This window comes from Saccoglossus kowalevskii, chromosome 3 (genome assembly GCF_978046115.1).
Source record: "Saccoglossus kowalevskii chromosome 3, keSacKowa6.1, whole genome shotgun sequence".
Taxonomy (NCBI): Eukaryota; Metazoa; Hemichordata; class Enteropneusta; family Harrimaniidae; genus Saccoglossus; species Saccoglossus kowalevskii.
The window spans coordinates 1,728,073-1,745,122 of NC_140643.1; the positions used below are offsets into that span (position 1 = coordinate 1,728,073).

Genomic DNA, 17,050 nt, shown 5'->3' on the forward strand with positions numbered 1-17,050 from the left:
ACGTGACAATTGCTGGTTTCCAGTTCAACTTGTGTACGTGACAATTGCTGGTTTCCAGTTCAACTTATGTACGTGACAATTGCTGGTTTCCAGTTCAACTTATATACGTGACAATTGCTGGTTTCCATGTCAACTTATGTACGTGACAATTGCTGGTTTCCATGTCAACTTATGTACGTAACAATTGCTGGTTTCCAGTTTAACTTATGTACGTGACAATTGCTGGTTTCCATGTCAACTTATGTACGTAACAATTGCTGGTTTCCAGTTTAACTTATGTACATGACAATTGCTGGTTTCCATGTCAACTTATGTACGTGACAATTGCTGGTTTCCATTTCAACTTATGTATGTGACAATTGCTGGTTTCCAGTTCAACTTATGTACGTGACAATTGCTGGTTTCCAGTTCAACTTATGTACGTGACAATTGCTGGTTTCCAGTTCAACTTATGTACGTGACAATTGCTGGTTTCCAGTTCAACTTATATACGTGACAATTGCTGGTTTCCATGTCAACTTATGTACGTGACAATTGCTGGTTTCCATGTCAACTTATGTACGTGACAATTGCTGGTTTCCAGTTTAACTTATGTACGTGACAATTGCTGGTTTCCATTTCAACTTATGTATGTGACAATTGCTGGTTTCCATGTCAACTTATGTATGTGACAATTGCTGGTTTCCAGTTCAACTTATGTACGTGACAATTGCTGGTTTCCAGTTCAACTTATGTACGTGACAATTGCTGGTTTCCATTTCAACTTATGTATGTGACAATTGCTGGTTTCCATGTCAACTTATATACGTGACAATTGCTGGTTTCCAGTTCAACTTATGTACGTGACAATTGCTGGTTTCCATGTCAACTTATGTACGTAACAATTGCTGGTTTCCATGTCAACTTATATACGTGACAATTGCTGGTTTTCAGTTTAACTTATGTACGTAACAATTGCTGGTTTCCATGTCAACTTATGTACGTAACAATTGCTGGTTTCCATGTCAACTTAAGTACGTGACAATTGCTGGTTTTCAGTTTAACTTATGTACGTAACAATTGCTGGTTTCCATGTCAACTTAAGTACGTGACAATTGCTGGTTTCCATGTCAACTTATGTATGTGACAATTGCTGGTTTTCAGTTTAACTTATGTACATGACAATTGCTGGTTTCCATGTCAACTTATGTATGTGACAATTGCTGGTTTCCATTTCAACTTATGTACGTGACAATTGCTGGTTTCCATGTCAACTTATGTACGTGACAATTGCTGGTTTCCAGTTCAACTTATATACGTGACAATTGCTGGTTTCCATGTCAACTTATGTACGTGACAATTGCTGGTTTCCAGTTCAACTTATGTACGTGACAATTGCTGGTTTCCATGTCAACTTATGTACGTGACAATTGCTGGTTTCCATGTCAACTTATGTATGTGACAATTGCTGGTTTCCATTTCAACTTATGTATGTGACAATTGCTGGTTTCCAGTTCAACTTATATACGTGACAATTGCTGGTTTCCATGTCAACTTATGTACGTGACAATTGCTGGTTTCCATGTCAACTTATGTACGTGACAATTGCTGGTTTCCATGTCAACTTATGTACGTAACAATTGCTGGTTTCCAGTTTAACTTATGTACATGACAATTGCTGGTTTTCATGTCAACTTATGTACGTGACAATTGCTGGTTTCCATTTCAACTTATGTATGTGACAATTGCTGGTTTCCAGTTCAACTTATGTACGTGACAATTGCTGGTTTCCAGTTCAACTTATGTACGTGACAATTGCTGGTTTCCAGTTCAACTTATATACGTGACAATTGCTGGTTTCCATGTCAACTTATGTACGTGACAATTGCTGGTTTCCAGTTCAACTTATACACGTGACAATTGCTGGTTTCCATGTCAACTTATATACGTGACAGTTGCTGGTTTCCATGTCAACTTATGTACGTGACAATTGCTGGTTTCCATTTCAACTTATGTATGTGACAATTGCTGGTTTCCATGTCAACTTATGTACGTGACAATTGCTGGTTTCCATGTCAACTTATGTACGTGACAATTGCTGGTTTCCATGTCAACTTATGTACGTGACAATTGCTGGTTTCCAGTTCAACTTATGTACGTGACAATTGCTGGTTTCCATGTCAACTTATGTACATGACAATTGCTGGTTTCCATTTCAACTTATATACGTGACAATTGCTGGTTTCCATGTCAACTTATGTACGTGACAATTGCTGGTTTCCATGTCAACTTATGTACGTGACAATTGCTGGTTTCCATGTCAACTTAAGTACGTGACAATTGCTGGTTTCCAGTTCAACTTATGTACGTGACAATTGCTGGTTTCCAGTTCAACTTATGTACGTGACAATTGCTGGTTTCCATGTCAACTTATGTACGTAACAATTGCTGGTTTCCAGTTTAACTTATGTACGTGACAATTGCTGGTTTCCATGTCAACTTATGTACGTGACAATTGCTGGTTTCCATGTCAACTTATGTATGTGACAATTGCTGGTTTCCAGTTCAACTTATGTACGTGACAATTGCTGGTTTCCATGTCAACTTATGTACGTGACAATTGCTGGTTTCCATTTCAACTTATGTATGTGACAATTGCTGGTTTCCATGTCAACTTATGTATGTGACAATTGCTGGTTTCCATGTCAACTTATGTACGTGACAATTGCTGGTTTCCATTTCAACTTATGTATGTGACAATTGCTGGTTTCCATTTCAACTTATGTATGTGACAATTGCTGGTTTCCATGTCAACTTATGTACGTGACAATTGCTGGTTTCCAGTTCAACTTATGTACGTGACAATTGCTGGTTTCCATGTCAACTTATGTACGTGACAATTGCTGGTTTCCAGTTCAACTTATGTACGTGACAATTGCTGGTTTCCATGTCAACTTATGTACATGACAATTGCTGGTTTCCATTTCAACTTATATACGTGACAATTGCTGGTTTCCATGTCAACTTATGTACGTGACAATTGCTGGTTTCCATGTCAACTTATGTACGTGACAATTGCTGGTTTCCATGTCAACTTAAGTACGTGACAATTGCTGGTTTCCAGTTCAACTTATGTACGTGACAATTGCTGGTTTCCAGTTCAACTTATGTACGTGACAATTGCTGGTTTCCATGTCAACTTATGTACGTAACAATTGCTGGTTTCCAGTTTAACTTATGTACGTGACAATTGCTGGTTTCCATGTCAACTTATGTACGTGACAATTGCTGGTTTCCATGTCAACTTATGTATGTGACAATTGCTGGTTTCCAGTTCAACTTATGTACGTGACAATTGCTGGTTTCCATGTCAACTTATGTACGTGACAATTGCTGGTTTCCATTTCAACTTATGTATGTGACAATTGCTGGTTTCCATGTCAACTTATGTATGTGACAATTGCTGGTTTCCATGTCAACTTATGTACGTGACAATTGCTGGTTTCCATTTCAACTTATGTATGTGACAATTGCTGGTTTCCAGTTCAACTTATGTACGTGACAATTGCTGGTTTCCAGTTCAACTTATGTACGTGACAATTGCTGGTTTCCAGTTCAACTTATGTACGTAACAATTGCTGGTTTCCAGTTTAACTTATGTACATGACAATTGCTGGTTTCCATGTCAACTTATGTACGTGACAATTGCTGGTTTCCATGTCAACTTATGTACGTGACAATTGCTGGTTTCCAGTTTAACTTATGTACGTGACAATTGCTGGTTTCCATGTCAACTTATGTACGTGACAATTGCTGGTTTCCATGTCAACTTATGTACGTGACAATTGCTGGTTTCCATGTCAACTTATGTACATGACAATTGCTGGTTTCCATGTCAACTTATGTACGTAACAATTGCTGGTTTCCAGTTTAACTTATGTACGTGACAATTGCTGGTTTCCATGTCAACTTATGTACATGTACGTGACAATTGCTGGTTTCCATGTCAACTTATATATGTGACAATTGCTGGTTTCCATGTCAACTTATGTACGTGACAATTGCTGGTTTCCATGTCAACTTATGTACGTGACAATTGCTGGTTTCCATGTCAACTTATGTACGTGACAATTGCTGGTTTCCAGTTTAACTTATGTACGTGACAATTGCTGGTTTCCATTTCAACTTATGTATGTGACAATTGCTGGTTTCCATGTCAACTTATGTACGGGGAACGTCATTCAGTTTCATTGTTAACGGCAGGTTACACTAGCGCACCGGAAGCATGTGTGCGAATAGAGGTCATAGCCATCGCATCGCGATTTTATAGTAGCTCACATACCGGACTCACACCCTGTTGAAAATTGTCTACCAGTTGTCAATTTTGTAGGGCAGCAGCGGTCCTACTATTTAACGCCCGGACACGCGCGGAGGCGAACAGGGGGGAATACCTAACGCGCGGGGCAGCGGCAGCAATCCTTGTACTGTATAATATTCGTTTATGCTCAAAATTTGAACCGGAATGGCGAATTCGAGCAGCTATCCACACTTTTTATGATCAACACCCGGGCATTCCGGCGAGTCGAGTCCGCCATGTTGTTCACTAATTTTGGTTAGCGTTTAACAATAGGACAATACCATTCGATCCATGGGGGTGACAGTCCTACGAATGTGCCGACATTGTCGAAGGACAAGGACAGGACAAGTTTGTGCAAGTGTGGCGAGACTCCCGTAGTTGTTTAGTAAGATTCATTTAAATTTCTGCTTCAGTCAAATCTCCACATCCATGTATTTTCATGGATAGATTGTAAACAATCTGCCAAGCAAGCAATGTTGTTATGCCTTTATTTGACTTGCATGCTTTCAAACACAATGTACGTTATTTAGAGATATATGCATATGCATACCTGATGTCAATGAAATGAACACACCTAACAAAGATATTTACAACATTTTTAGCTCCTGTGAAACGGAGCTTATGTAGTACCGGTGTCTGTTACTCTGTGACTAAAATTTGTTCCACTGATAACTCAAGATCTACAATTTCAATTCAAATGAAATTTGGCACACAGCTAATATATGATGAGTAGATGTGCTGATTAGATTTTGGTGCAATTTCATGCATATTAATTAGTCAATTATTGCATTAATTAATTTATAACTTAGAGTCTTTAAAGTTTCTTAGTTTCTTAACAAATATTTGACTAGGGTGAGTAGCCTAATTTGCATATTGCAATAACGTATTCTGTCGCAAAAAAAAAACTGGTAATATTCCATTGGAAGGTCTGCAAATTTGCGAATTTTAGTATATAATGATTTATTATATCATGATGGATGTTATTTGAGCAGATACAGCGACTAAAAACATCAAATGTATGCGAGTATGGAGAGTAGGCATGCGCAGTTACAAGAGTGATGCGTCCATTTCTTCAGTTTGACCATGGAGGTAAAAATGGTTTGACGAAAAAGCAGTACCCTTTATGATTTTCATGAACGCAAGTTCAATTTCACTTTGTGCGTCATATTCATCAATAGACAAAATCAAACGATTTTTTTTCAGTATCGTTCCAGACTTTGCAAGAAATTTATATAATAATCACAGTGATCACTACTATTGGGCTCAAAAATTATTAATGGTCATTCAAAATATAGTGGCCATGGCTGTCTGTTCAACCCAGTACTGACCTTCACCGCTATTGCGATGCCATGAGCAGAGAAAAGGAAAGCTGAATCCCTGTGTCTACACTTAATCCATGTATAAGGCAGACACCCGACAGCAACAGCAAGGAAGTTTGTCAGTTTTATTCAAGATATACATTTTCCATTTTACGCATTGGAGCTACACAACATGACTGAAAGCACTTCCAATGTGATCTAATTTGTAAACACTCTCTTTGCACACGACTCCCAGTGTCTTCTCCTTGAGCAGACAGTAATGTTTTACGTTTGTTTTCGCATGGTTTCCATGTTACTCAAATAAAACAAAGCAGTTGATTCCTATTTTACTTATTGTTTATTCTTGTTTGATATTTTTAAACAAAAATGCACTCATTAAACACATAGTAAATATGCGAGTTTTTTGTTTTTGCCGAACGAGGACAGGGAAGACAAAATGGCGGTAGTTTTGTGTAGGGTCGATCGCGATCTTCGGTTTGTATCAAAAGCACGTCTCACAAATAATTTTTTTTTTTTTCGAGCGATAATTTGATAGCAATTAAACAAATTTCAATCGTTGGCGTATGTAAGGGCTGGATCACTTGCTTTCAAGGGCTCAAAGTCCGGACGAACATTAAACTACGATGTTTTTATTTATCTGTTCTAGGTATGTTGTACAGACTTTTTAGTTGTACTATTTTGATGATTTAATTTCAAGAATCTGTCAAGGAAACTCGCTGTTGTTACTTTACATGTTCACATAATTTAGCAGTTTTTATTTGGCAGCGAAAATGGCGAAATTTGTCCATTGCGTCAGGAAGATCTATCCCGATTTGCTGCACTGAGATTAATTGCATTTTTCGATCATAGAGTGCCTCATTAGTGCCCTTTACAAGTATAGTGTCCTTGCATGTTTTTCAAAATGCCCATATCAAAATCATGTGTTTCCATATACAGTATGTCATAGATTCTCAGACATCTTGATCAATTTTATTGATGGATTGACCTACATGCAATTACATTCACTTATTAGGCAAAGCCTATACCTTTATAATACATGCTCTGATCACACGGGAGCTATTTACAGTTTAACTTTGATTATACATATCTGTGGTTGACTTAGGAAGTTGTTCCTGCTCACATTTGACCATATTTTGAATGATCGTAACTATAACAAGTTCTCTAGTATATTGCATAGAACATTTTACATATTATTACTGTTATACAGTAAAATGACTAATTGGGATTTAACATTTTAGGCATATTCAGTGGGTTTTAAATTCACGGTTTTATCAAATAGATAATGTGTTCTATTCTGAATTTACATAGTCACTGAGTTTTAATTTAGCACATTTTCCAATCAGCGAAATGAGCAAAATTAAAACCCAGTGTATAATTAACCCTTTTACAGTACTTATTGCAATGCCCTGATGTCTTAATACACTGTGTGGATGGGTTTCAATCTCTCTGCATGTAATAAACTCTGTTCTTAAGCATCTTTTTTGGGGGAATGGCCAAGGGGCTCGGAAGACGTGAGGTGTAGTATGTGAGGGTCTATTTGAGTCACGTACACAGTACATATTTCCTTTGGTTTGATAATACCATGCCATTTATTCAGTGTTATTTACTTACTGTAATACATGTTGTATTCTTGTTGTAGAACTGCTGTAACTTATCGTAGAGAAATGACCAAAATTGATGGTGAGATGTCTCACCTGTATGATCAACATCAGTTATTTGCAGTGAAAGTAGTTGAAGTGAGTGGTCAGCTCGACTATATGTGTTATCATAGTCATTGTTAGCATATGAGCACACCATTTCATATGGTGCAATATTTTCTCTGTATCATATATCTGTAATATAATCAAAGCTTTTCTTTGATACATGTTGGATAAAATGTTTTACTTCATGACCATGTTGCATATCATTCACAGTAGTAATGTTTCATGTGAAAGTTACTGCACTACTTGTTTCGCATAACTTCCCAATTTGTTGTTTTGAAATCGTCATTAGTTTCACCATACTGACTTTATGACACGCCGTCATATCAAATTAGAAACTGCAATCATTGACAAGAATTCATAGGAAAACACCAATGATTAGATCAGTATTAATTGCAAGATTTTTCAAAAATGGGAACATACACATACATCTACATCTACATCTACATCTTAGGATACATATGCAGGTCTATTTGTTCCATGATTATTTTCAAGATGGCAGAATTGTGACCATTTTTGTGCTAAAAATTCATCAAAATCGAGCATTACTGGCATTACGAAACAGGACATACAGACATTGGACATTATAGGACCTTGATACATGTCATTTTGTTTTTCTGATCAGCTTCAAACGATTGCCTAGTGGCCATTTTAATGTTTAAAATGCATCAAAATCAAAACACTTCTGCTGTTTGGAACCTGGAATGATTATACAATTGTTCAAACTTGGTATTTACATTGAACATTATCTGAAATGTTTGTCAGATCAGATTCAAAATAGTTGACATTTTGTATTAATCAAATCACATATGTTATCATGTGTTTGTTTCACAATGATTGGCTTTGATTTTAAAAACTAATGATCTAATATAACATGACTAATAATATCCGTTTTATTTCAGTTCAAAACAACTTTTATGGAAAAAATGAAAATAATCAATGTAGCAATAGAAAATCTGCTAAAGTCAAGTTTGGAGAAATCCTCATATAATGAGGGTACGAACGCTGGTCATCACACAACTTTGCCACCTAAACACAAAGTTCTTATTCCAAAAGATCTCAAAGAAGAGTAAGTCATTTTTGACTCCCATGTGCGAAGCACAAAATGGGAGTCTTTGCAGTTAGTGTGTCTGTATGTGTGTGTGTATGTGTGTATGTGTATGTGTGTGTGTGTGTATGTGTGTCCGACTGTTCCACTGCTATCTCAAGAACCATACATCGGTTTTTGATGAAACTTGGTGCATAGATGCTCTGGGCCAATGCGCAGATTTGATTAGGTTTTGGTAAAAATCCATGCTCGTTAATTACCTAATTTGCATGATAATTAGCTAATTTTTAGCTGTTCTATGACTGTTCCACTGATATCTAAAGAACCACTCATTGGATTTTGATGAAACTTGGTACATAGATGCTCTGAACATATGCGCAGATTTGATTAATTTTTGGTAAAAATCCGTGCATATTAATTACCTAATTTGCATGATAATTAGCTATTTTTTAGTGGTTCCATGACTGTTCCACTGATATCTAAACAACCACTCATTGGATTTTGATGAAACTTGGTACATAGATGCTCTGAACTAATGCTAGGTTTTGATTAGTTTTTGGTAATAATCCGTGGATACTAATTACCTAATTTGCATAATGATTAGTCAATTTTCGGTTTTTCCACTGATATCTCAAGTACTAATCATCACATTTCAATGAAACTTGGTACATAGATGTCATACGACACTGCACAGACCTGATAGTTTTTATGGTAATATCAGTACATATTAATTACCTAATTTGCATAATTAATTAATTTTCAGCATTTGATATAAGTAGTTAGCATTACATTTCAATGAAACTTGGTACTTACATACTCAATGACTATGCAGAGATTGATTGTTTTCGATAAATATTTGTGCATATTAATCACCTAATTTGCATAATTAGTTAATTTTCAGCTTTTCCACGGGTATCTCAAGTACTAATCATCGCATTTCAATGAAACTTGGTACATAGATCCTTTAGGACTATGCAGAGACCTGATTAGTTTTAGGGTAAATAATTGTGCATATTAATTACCTAATTTGCATAATTAATTTTCAGCTTTTCTACTGATATCTAAAGTACTAATCATCATATTTCAATGAATCTAGAATTATGCAGACCCAATTAGTTTCCGGTAAATATTTGTGCATATTAATCACCTAATTTGCATAATTAACCAACTTTCACACTGATATCTCAGGTACTATACATCACATATCAATGAATGTACATGGATGCTGTAGGACAATAGACAGACCTGAATAATTGTGGGTTAAAATCGGTACATATTAATTACCTAATTTGCATAATTAACCAATTTTAAGCTTTCACACTGATATCTAAAGTACCGTAAAAACTCCAAAATTTCGACCGGTTTTAAATAATTTGTGTTCGATATGTGACGTGTTTTTATAGTCAAAATTAAGGTGCATTTTCGGACGGTCGAATTTTTCAGAATAGAAATCAGCAAATGAAAAAATGGGGATGATAGACAGTGTGCTTCATTAGTTTTTAAAAAATGCAATGTCCGTCAATTGACGTAAACTTCCTCATGTTTCACGGTAAAAGCAAAGGTCGTGGCCGAGTTGTAACTCAAAATCTAAACAAAGTCATCAATCAGTGAGTATTATGACAAGCAAAACAAAACATCAAGACGCGGAGAAGAGGTCAGCACAAAACTAACAGGTCAAAAGACAAAGCTGTCTCGCACTACCTAGAAAAACTTGCGAATGTTCGAAGTACAGGTACCCATTGGACAAAAGATGCATGGAAGTTTAGCAAACTATCTCCCCGACCCAGTGCAATGTATCCGGTTAGAATCAAAGCTCACGTGTCCCTTATTTGAGGGACCAAATTCTGCCGTAAATTCGCCCTTGGATTAAAAAATAAAATGGGATTTAAGAAAATAAAATGGGACTTTTAAGGTGTATTTTGGCGTCATTTTTCGGACATTTCAATCAATCCTGCCGGCTAAAATAGAGTCTAAGTTTTACCGTAGTCATTGACGTTTGTCTATTCAAGAGTACACGTGTATGATTTTTATCGTGACTAGCGTGAGCGGGTAAGCTTCCTTTCGAGAATGAGCTGTTATCACTGTGAACAATGTTAAATTATTCTTCAGATGACCAGTTTATTTTTTAAAAACAACTAATTTTTTTATTTAAAAAAAATCATGCCGTTTTCGCATCAAAATCCAAGCCAAAATATCGTACTACAACACCAATCTCTTCCGCATTGCGTTCAATAACATTAACATATTTAAATAAGCTATGGTAATTTGAACACGTTGGCATCATCCAGCTTTTTGACTGGTTAATTCGCGATTTGACCTATTTGACCTAAGAGAACATGGCGGATATCCTACAGCATCAAACGTTTATACGAGACCGGAATCATTCGCTTACGATGAAACTAAGTTGACTTTTATTTGTATTTCATAACCATTCAACAAATTTATTTTGTGTACATTATTATAATCACTACTGAGTACAGTAATAATCAACAATTCAGAAACGCAGCATGCCGAGATTTTTGTGTTCGTTTTTATTTCAAACTTCGTTTATTTAGAATATATTTTCGTTACCAATAAAATAAAAATCTCTCAGTCAGTCAGAAACCCGGATTCATGCCTTCGAGGAAGGTCCCGTTTGAACGCTCACATCGTTTTTTTTTTTCGTTTGGGGGAAAACTAAAACTGGTCGCAATTTTCGAATAAGAATGAGTCGGCAATTTTTAGTGGAGTCGAAAATTTGTAGGTAAATAAAACACAGAAACCGGCAAATAAATAGGCGGTCGAATTTTTAGAGGGGTCGAAGTTTTGGAGTTTTCACGGTACTAATTATTCCATTTCAATGAAACTTAGTATAAAGATGCTCTAGGACAATGTACAAACCTAATTAGTTTGGGGTAAAAATCTGTTCATATTAATTCCCTAATAAGCATAATAATTCATAATTTTTTGGTTCTAATCACATTTCAATTAAACTTGGAGACATAGATTTTCTGTTACATTGCGCAGACCTCATTAGTTTTACACTCAAATCTGGTCATATTAATTTTCTGATTTGCATAATTAGTTTTCAGCTAAGTAATTTCGAATTATATTTAATGTGTCTCCAATACTCTCAGCACATGGGAGTTCTTTCTAAGCTTTCTTTGATTAGTTTATTTTTGTTAGTGATCATCGCTCAGTACAGTGACCACCTCTCTGTAGAATGACCTTCTTTCCGTACTGTGATCATCTCTCAATACATTGACTGTCTCTCAGTACAGTGATCATCTCTTAGTACTGTGACCATCTTTCAGTACATTGACTGTCTCTCAGTACAGTGATCATCTCTTAGTACTGTGACCATCTTTCAGTACATTGACTGTCTCTCAGTACATTGACTGTCTCTCAGTACATTGACTGTCTCTCAGTACATTGACTGTCTCTCAGTACATTGACTGTCTCTCAGTACATTGACTGTCTCTCAGTACATTGACCGTCTCTCAGTACATTGACCGTCTCTCAGTACCTAGACCGTCTCTCAGTACATTGACCATCTTTCAGTGTATTGACCGTGTCTCAGTACATTGACCGTGTCTCAGTACATTGACCGTCTCTCAGTACATTGACCGTCTCTCAGTACATTGACTGCCTCTCAGTACATTGACCATCTCCTAGTACATTGACCATCTCCTAGTACATTGACCATCTCTTAGTACATTGACCATCTCTTAGTACATTGACCATCTCTCAGTACATTGACCATCTCCTAGTACATTGACCATCCCTTAGTACATTGACCATCCCTTAGTACATTGACCATCTCTCCATACTGTGACCATCTCTCTGTACATTGACCATAACTCAGTATATTGACCATTTCTCAGTATATTGACCGTCTCTCAGTACATTGACCGTCTCTCAGTACATTGACCGTCTCTCAGTACATTGACCGTCTCTCAGTACATTGACCGTCTCTCAGTACATTGACCATCTCTCAGTACATTGACCATCTCTCAGTACATTGACCATCTCTCAGTACATTGACCATCTCTCAGTACATTGACCATCCCTTAGTACATTGCCCATCTCCTAGTACATTGCCCATCTCCTAGTACATTGACCATCTCCTAGTACATTGACCATCCCTTAGTACATTGACCATCCCTTAGTGCATTGACCATCCCTTAGTACATTGACCATCCCTTAGTACATTGACCATCTCTTAGTACATTGACCATCTCTTAGTACATTGACCATCTCTTAGTACATTGACTATTTCTCAGTACATTGACCATCTCTTAGTACATTGACCATCTCCTAGTACATTGACCATCTCCTAGTACATTGACCATCTCCTAGTACATTGACCATCTCCTAGTACATTGACCATCTCCTAGTACATTGACCATCTCCTAGTACATTGACCATCTCCTAGTACATTGACCATCTCCTAGTACATTGACCATCTCCTAGTACATTGACCATCTCTTAGTACATTGACCATCTCTTAGTACATTGACCATCTCTTAGTACATTGACCATCCCTTAGTACATTGACCATCCCTTAGTACATTGACCATCTCCTAGTACATTGACCATCTCTTAGTACATTGACCATCTCTCAGTACAGTGACCATCTCGACGTAGAATGACCATATCTCAGTACATTGATCATCGCCTCTACTGTGATTGTCCCTCTGTAGAATGTCCATCTCTCAGTACATTGACCATCTCTCCATACTGTGACCATCTCTCTGTACATTGACCATATCTCAGTATATTGACAATCTCTCAGTACATTGACCATCTCTCCGTAGAATGACCGTCTCAAAGTATATTGACCATCTCTCAGTACATTGACCATATCTTAGTACATTGACCATCTCTTAGTACATTGACCATCTCTTAGTACATTGACCATCCCTTAGTACATTGACCATCTCTTAGTACATTGACCATCTCTCAGTACATCGACCATCTTTCAGTACATCGACCATCTCTCAGTACATTGACCATCTCTCCGTTGAATGACCGTCTCAAAGTATATTGACCATCTCTCAGTACATTGACCATCTCCCTGTACATTAACCATCTCCCTGTACATTGACCATCTCCCTGTACATTAACCATCTCCTAGTACATTGACCATTTCTTAGTACATTGACCATCTCCTAGTACATCGACCATCTCCTAGTACATTGACCATCTCTCCGTAGAATGACCATCCCTTAGTACATTGACCATCCCTTAGTACATTGACCATCCCTTAGTACATTGACCATCCCTTAGTACATTGACCATCCCTTAGTACATTGACCATCTCTTAGTACATTGACCTTCCCTTAGTACATTGACCATCCCTTAGTACATTGACCATCTCTTAGTACATTGACTATTTCTCAGTATATTGACCGTCTCTCAGTATATTGACCGTCTCTCAGTACATTGACCATCTCTTAGTACATTGACCATCTCTTAGTACATTGACCATCTCTTAGTACATTGACCATCTCCTAGTACATTGACCGTCTCTTAGTACATTGACCATCTCTCAGTACATTGACCATCTCTTAGTACATTGACCATCTCCTAGTACATTGACCATCTCCTAGTACATTGACCATCTCTTAGTACATTGACCATCTCCTAGTACATTGACCGTCTCTTAGTACATTGACCATCTCTCAGTACATTGACCATCTCTTAGTACATTGACCATCCCTTAGTACATTGACCATCTCCTAGTACATTGACCATCTCTTAGTACATTGACCATCTCTTAGTACATTGACCATCTCTTAGTACATTGACCATCCCTTAGTACATTGACCATCCCTTAGTACATTGACCATCCCTTAGTACATTGACCATCTCCTAGTACATTGACCATCTCCTAGTACATTGACCATCTCTTAGTACATTGACCATCTCTTAGTACATTGACCATCTCTTAGTACATTGACCATCTCTTAGTACATTGACCATCTCTTAGTACATTGACCATCTCTTAGTACATTGACCATCTCTTAGTACATTGACCATCTCTTAGTACATTGACCATCCCTTAGTACATTGACCATCCCTTAGTACATTGACCATCTCTTAGTACATTGACCATCTCTTAGTACATCGACCATCTCTCAGTACAGTGACCATCTCGACGTAGAATGACCATATCTCAGTACATTGACCATCGCCTCTACTGTGATTGTCCCTCTGTAGAATGTTCATCTCTCTGTACATTGACCATCTCTCCATACTGTGACCATCTCTCAGTACATTGACCATCTCTCCATACTGTGACCATCTCTCCATAGAATGACCGTCTCAAAGTATATTGACCATCTCTCAGTACATTGACCATCTCTCAGTACATTGACCATCTCTCCATACTGTGAACATCTCTCCATAGAATGACCGTCTCAAAGTATATTGACCATCTCTCAGTACATTGACCATCTCTCAGTACATTGACCATCTCTTAGTACATTGACCATCTCTTAGTACGTCGACCATCTCTTAGTACATCGACCATCTCTCAGTACATTGACCATCTCCCTGTACATTGACCATCTCTCAGTACAGTGACCATCTCTACGTAGAATAACCATATCTCAGTACATTGACCATCGCCTCTACTGTGATTGTCCCTCTGTAGAATGTCCATCTCTCAGTACATTGACCATCTCTCCATACTGTGACCATATCTCAGTATATTGACCATCTCTCAGTACATTGACCGTCTCTTAGTACATTGACTATTTCTCAGTACATTGACCATCTCTTAGTACATTGACCGTCTCTCAGTACATTGACTATTTCTCAGTACATTGACCGTCTCTTAGTACATTGACCGTCTCTTAGTACATTGACCGTCTCTCAGTACATTGATCATCTCTCAGTACATTGACCATCTCTTAGTACATTGACCATCTCTTAGTACATTGACCATCCCTTAGTAAATTGACCATCCCTTAGTAAATTGACCATCCCTTAGTACATTGACCATCCCTTAGTACATTGACCATCTCCTAGTACATTGACCATCTCTTTGTACATTGACCGTCTCTTAGTACATTGACCATCCCTTAGTACATTGACCATCTCTTAGTACATTGACCATCTCTTAGTACATTGACCATCTCTTACTACATCGACCATCTCTCAGTACAGTGACCATGTCAACGTAGAATGACCATATCTCAGTACATTGACCATCGCCTCTACTGTGATTGTCCTTCTGTAGAATGTCCATCTCTCAGTACATTGACCATCTCTCCATACTGTGACCATCTCTCTGTACATTGACCATATCTCAGTATATTGACAATCTCTCAGTACATTGACCATCTCTCCGTAGAATGACCGTCTCAAAGTATATTGACCATCTCTCAGTACATTGACCATCTCCTACTACATTGACCATCTCTCAGTACATTGACCATCTCTTAGTACATTGACCATCTCTTAGTACATTGACCATCCCTTAGTACATTGACCATCTCTTAGTACATTGACCATCCCTTAGTACATTGACCATCTCTTAGTACATTGACCATCTCTTAGTACATTGACCATCTCTTAGTACATTGACCATCACCCTGTACATTGACCATCACCCTGTACATTGACCATCTCTTAGTACATTTACCATCTCCTAGTACATTGACCATCTCCTAGTACATTGACCATCTCTTAGTACATTGACCATCTCTTAGTACATTGACCATCCCTTAGTACATTGACCATCTCTTAGTACATTGACCATCTCTTAGTACATTGACCATCTCTTAGTACATTGACCATCACCCTGTACATTGACCATCACCCTGTACATTGACCATCTCTTAGTACATTGACCATCTCCTAGTACATTGACCATCTCTTAGTACATTGACCATCTCTTAGTACATTGACCATCCCTTAGTACATTGACCATCCCTTAGTACATTGCCCATCTCCTAGTACATTGACCATCTCCTAGTACATTGACCATCTCCTAGTACATTGACCATCTCTTAGTACATTGACCATCTCTTAGTACATTGACCATCCCTTAGTACATTGACCATCCCTTAGTACATTGACCATCCCTTAGTACATTGACCATCCCTTAGTACATTGACCATCCCTTAGTACATTGACCATCTCTTAGTACATTGACCATCTCTTAGTTCATCGACCATCTCTTAGTTCATCGACCATCTCTCAGTACAGTGACCATCTCGACGTAGAATGACCATATCTCAGTACATTGACCATTGCCTCTACTGTGATTGTCCCTCTGTAGAATGTTCATCTCTCAGTACATTGACCATCTCTCCATACTGTGACCATCTCTCTGTATATTGACCATCTCTCAGTACATTGACCATCTCTCCATACTGTGACCATCTCTCCATAGAATGACCGTCTCAAAGTATATTGACCATCTCTCAGTACATTGACCATCTCTCCATACTGTGACCATCTCTCCATAGAATGACCGTCTCAAAGTATATTGACCATCTCTCAGTACATTGACCATCTCTCAGTACATTGACCATCTCTCAGTACATTGACCATCTCTCAGTACATTGACCATCTCTCAGTACATTGACCATCTCTTAGTACATTGACCATCTCTTAGTACATCGACCATCTCTTAGTACATCGACCATCTCTCAGT

At 37.7% G+C, this 17,050-nt stretch overlaps 1 protein-coding gene across 2 annotated transcripts in view; it reads left to right on the forward strand.

Annotated features, from left to right (window-relative positions):
• The window catches only part of LOC100372702 (serine/threonine-protein kinase TBK1-like), a 104,252-nt gene that overhangs the window by 77,385 nt on the left and 9,817 nt on the right, over positions 1-17,050 (forward strand). For both annotated transcript variants that reach the window (XM_085496675.1, XM_085496676.1), the window contains exons 14-15: positions 7,295-7,391; positions 8,258-8,424. In XM_085496675.1, the coding sequence (XP_085352801.1) occupies positions 7,295-7,391; positions 8,258-8,424 (264 nt within the window). The remainder of the gene's footprint in view (positions 1-7,294; positions 7,392-8,257; positions 8,425-17,050) is intronic.